The 4448-nt window shown below is 39.0% G+C and overlaps 1 protein-coding gene across 1 annotated transcript in view; it reads left to right on the forward strand.

Annotated features, from left to right (window-relative positions):
- Positions 1 to 48: 48 nt before the first annotated feature.
- BRAF (B-Raf proto-oncogene, serine/threonine kinase) overlaps positions 49 to 4448 on the forward strand; it is a 195241-nt gene continuing 190841 nt past the window's right edge. Inside the window, exon 1 of the mRNA XM_012649745.1 lies at positions 49 to 177. Coding sequence (XP_012505199.1) covers positions 49 to 177 — 129 coding nt within the window. The remainder of the gene's footprint in view (positions 178 to 4448) is intronic.

Below are 4448 nucleotides of genomic sequence, written 5' to 3' on the forward strand. Positions count from 1 at the left end.
CCTCCCCGCCCAGCAGCGGCCGCTCGGGCCCCGGCTCTCGGTTATAAGATGGCGGCGCTAAGCGGCGGCGGCGGCGGCGCGGAGCAGGGCCAGGCTCTGTTCAACGGGGACATGGAGCCCGAGGCCGGCGCCGGCGCCGCGGCCTCTTCAGCCGCGGACCCTGCCATTCCGGAGGAGGTAAGTGCCGGTGCCACCCTGACGCCCCTCCCGACTCCGGGCTCTGCTGGCTGGTGTTTATTTGGGGGAAAGAGGCGGCTGTAGGGGCTCTGGTGCCCTCAGCCACCTTCTCCGGTCGGCTCCGCGGGGTGGGAGGTGGGCATCGCCCCCGTGTCCCTGTCCGTCATGCAGCTCCTAGCTACGTAAACACACACAATGGCCGGGGTGGGGGGGGGTTCCCTGGCCCCCACCCCAGATGTGGGGATTGGGGCAGCTGTGGTTGAGCCGGAGGCTATCAATAGGGGGCGAAACTCAGGGTTGGTCCGAGAAGGTCACGACTGGCTGAGGTATCCAGCCCGGCATCTCTTAGATGTTTTTGTTATTGGGGCAGGGGGAGGGTGGCGGCGGCGGCATCCGGGTGGAGGATGTAGGTTACTAACCCTGGCGGAGACCCCAGCCCGAGTTACTGTCGTGTGTAATTATTACATGGGCATGGGGATGATGGAGCGCATCATTCCCTCTGTACTGTCGCTGAGTGTCCGCCTTTTCAGGCCGGTGCTCCCCACCCCCCACCTTTCTACTTGTTTGGGGATTTCTCTTCACCTGTTTTACACAGCGGATGGTTTTGATTTAGCCTTTACTTTTTCAACTCCAAATCGCACTGTCTCCGATGTCTTTTCCTTTCTGGTCTCTAGTCCCCCATTCCTAGTGTTTGGCAGTGTTCTGTCGTTGAGTGGTAACCCCCATCCCATTCTTATATGCCGCCCCGCTCATTTTCCAGTTGTCGGACCTGCCTGCCTTCTAACCTCAGCTTCCACTTAAGACCATTTTTGCTCTTCTCTTACCCCTAGTCCTCTTGAGGCTCTACTTTATTCCACTGCTCCCTAACGTTGCTATCTATTGTTATCTTCACAAATCCTTCTGGACACTTTGGAGCTACTTACTTTCTGAACCCTGAAGCTGTCAAGATTCCATCAAGTTTCACTTGGCTCTTTTCACCCCTGCACTAGTGGCACTTTTTAGCTAGTCTTCCACTGTGCTTTCACACCTTTTTATTCCTACCTATTTATTATAGGTTTGATTGATTTCTGTGTGTTGTCTTCCTTTTTGTCTTTTTTTCCCTTTCACTTTTTCCTTTCCTTTAGTCTGTGCTTCTCTCAGCCTATTTTTGCATTATTCAGCCTCTTAACACCTCATCAAATTATTTTATTTACATTTTGTTTTTATTACATAAACTTTATTATAAGCATTTGGTATTTTATTGCATAAAACAACATACTTTATTATGCTTTACAAATAATAAGATAATACATGGTATAACTGTGCTTTACAGTTATTGATTAGGTTAATGCGACTTATTCTGTTGACTTTGCGCAAAGTTCTCTTTCCTACCTACTACTTACATCTTGTTTCCCAATTCTCATAATGTCTGATTCTTTCTTCTCTCTATGCAGTCCTCTTTTTCCTGCTTCATCATCTTTACTTTGGAAATTCATCCAATATGCTTGCTTTGTTTAGTATCAGTTCACAATAATAATGGTTTTCCACCCTTTTATACCAGCTTTACCTATATTCCCAAAATGTGTTCTGTACCATCATTTGATCTATTCTAAATTTCTCATTTTTTTCTTATTTCTTAAAAATCACTTTCCAGCTTGCATTTCTGCTCAAATCAGTTTCCTCTAATATCTGTTCATTTCCCCAGACTTCTTGGATTCTAAGGATAAAGCTTTTCTTCCTTTTCCTAGTTTATTCTGTTTCACTTGTCTCCAGTTACAATTCGTTTTGCCTTGTTTCCTGGCTTTTGGTACTTAACTTTCTGAAGCTTCCTCTTGTCTTCCCCACACCTCCACATTCCTTCTTATTTATAAACAGCTTTGTTTCGTTGACATGGAAATTTATTTTTAGGATACATTGTTTTTAATGGATAAATACTAGGGGTCACATCTGCTGTCTGTTTTCTCCAGGAATCGGATATGCCTTTGTCTTACCAGGCACAGGTGCCTCTGGGCTTTATGTACTCTGTGATACACGTGTGGTTTTGTTGAGTTGTATCTTGTTTGAAGACTGCTGCAGAGTAGAAAGGATAAATTAATGGGTAGAGGTTATGAAATTGTAATTCTCTTGTTATAACATTGTTTATATTAAGAACTTTGTTTCAGAGTTATTAGAACAATTTACAGTTCTATAGAGAGAAGGCTTTTGTTTAGTAAAATCTCTACCCTGCTATTTTATTTGAAAGGGCCAGATTGTTTGGAACTCTACCCCCTGAAGATTCTGATTTAGTAGGTGAAAACTAGGGCCATGGGCTTCTATATTTGCTACACTTCCTGAGCAATTCCCATGTACCAGTGCTTGAGAACCTCTAGGCTAGGTGAATTTGTTTAAATTGCCGCTATTTGGAAAGCATATGGTATCTTCTGAAACTATAAGGATACTCTTAGTGAATTTTATTTAGTTGAAAGTCAAGTGTTTCCCAGTGTCCCCTCCACCCAGGTTTTAATGTTTAGTGATGAATAGTAGTTTTTCCTGTACATTTTCTTATGAACTAATAATAAATGTATTTGGTGGGGGAGTGATAAATGATTAAAAAATGGATCTCTTAAATATAGATATCCGTATTACAGATGATAAAATAAATTTCTCTGGGAAATAATTTTAAATTTAAAGTTGATATTAATTCAGTGGAAACTGAAATGCACTGTGGTCTTTTAATCGAACTGTCTTCCTTATATATACTTAAAGGAATTTCTTAAAATTGTGAAGTACATGGAAAAAAATGAAAAATTGTGCTTGTGTGTAATGACACATTTTATTCTAAAGATTTATCTTACCTGACAGTAAAATATAGGTTTGTTTTTTTTTTTTAATTTCTCAGAGGGAAATTTCAGCTGCAATAAAAACTTTCTAATTACAGGGGGAAAGCATGTTCATTATGAGAAAAATAAGAAAAATATAAGTACAAAAAGTAAAAAAAAAAAAATCTGTACTCTCACCACTAAGATATTATTACTATAAACATTTTAGTGTATTCTATTCTTTTTTATACTTACATAATACACTGTATATAGTTTTTTAATTTTTAAAAACTTATAGCAAAACTTTTTACGTATCATTAGATATACTATGATTTATTTAACTGATCATTTTGGGGGGTATAAGGTTGTTTTTAATTTTTTTACTGTTAAATATTTTGAACATAAGATGTAGATTTTAGTTTTTAAAATTGTGTTAGGAAGTGAACAAATATCATGTCCTGTATTTGTATTACTTTGTAGATGCTCAGAATAGAATATTCTGGTAAATGATGGGAGCTTATTAAATATTTATCAAATGAAAGTGCTTATACTTTTGGCATTAAACATTTGCTTCTGACCATTTATATTTCCTTGATGTTACTTTCTATGACCAGATGGTACAATATAGTATATGATATAATGTGACCATACAGTATACTAAATACATTTAATTTTTAAAATGTGTGATACCAGGGTGTGATATTTATTAACTGTTCTTCTTGTGCTGTGTTTCTGTAGATGGGAGCTTCATACAATTGCATTACAAATACAATTTTATTACGTTCTGTTTTCAAGATCTCATATCGTCAATCCTGGTTAAGCTGTGTAATTGTAATCATTGACTAGGGAATATTCTGGGATAGGATCTCCTTTATAATGAGGTCCACTGTATTAAAATACATCTTTGCGAACCATGCCAGGTTGGATTGCATCATACCTCTGAAAAGTGGTATTCCCACTAAGATAGGTGCTTATGCAGTACTGGTTATTGCTAATACTTGTCTGAATATATTCAAGGGTACACTTTTGGCAAAATTATAAAATAGCTGTTTGTCTTTGGTATTTCTAGTGTTCTCTTTTTGTACTCTCTCTCTCTCCTTACATAATCAACTCCCCCTTTCAGGCATCCACTCTATCTATTTAGAAAGTTACCTATCAGTTATTTGTATATGCTGGCCATTAAAGGAATTGATTGTCAGTAAACAGCTAAGAAAGGAATGTTGGACTGTGTGTTTGACTCCTTGAATGTAGTAAATGTGAGCATAAACTTGATTTGATTGTACATATTTGTATAATAGGCCAGAAAAATTAGGATAACAGGCTAGAGCAGTCTGACTTTTCTTGTTTTTCTGTATCTTGCTTTCCTTATTAGAATGACAAGGAAGTGGATGTGGCTATAGCAGCTGGAAATCTGTTTTATGAGTGATGGGGAAGAGAGGGAAGTAGTAGGCTCCATTGTTTTTTGGCATTTTCTAAGACCTGATACCTACCATG

Source organism: Propithecus coquereli, unplaced genomic scaffold (assembly GCF_000956105.1).
Source record: "Propithecus coquereli isolate 6110/MARCELLA unplaced genomic scaffold, Pcoq_1.0 Scaffold302, whole genome shotgun sequence".
In the NCBI taxonomy this organism is placed as follows: Eukaryota; Metazoa; Chordata; class Mammalia; order Primates; family Indriidae; genus Propithecus; species Propithecus coquereli.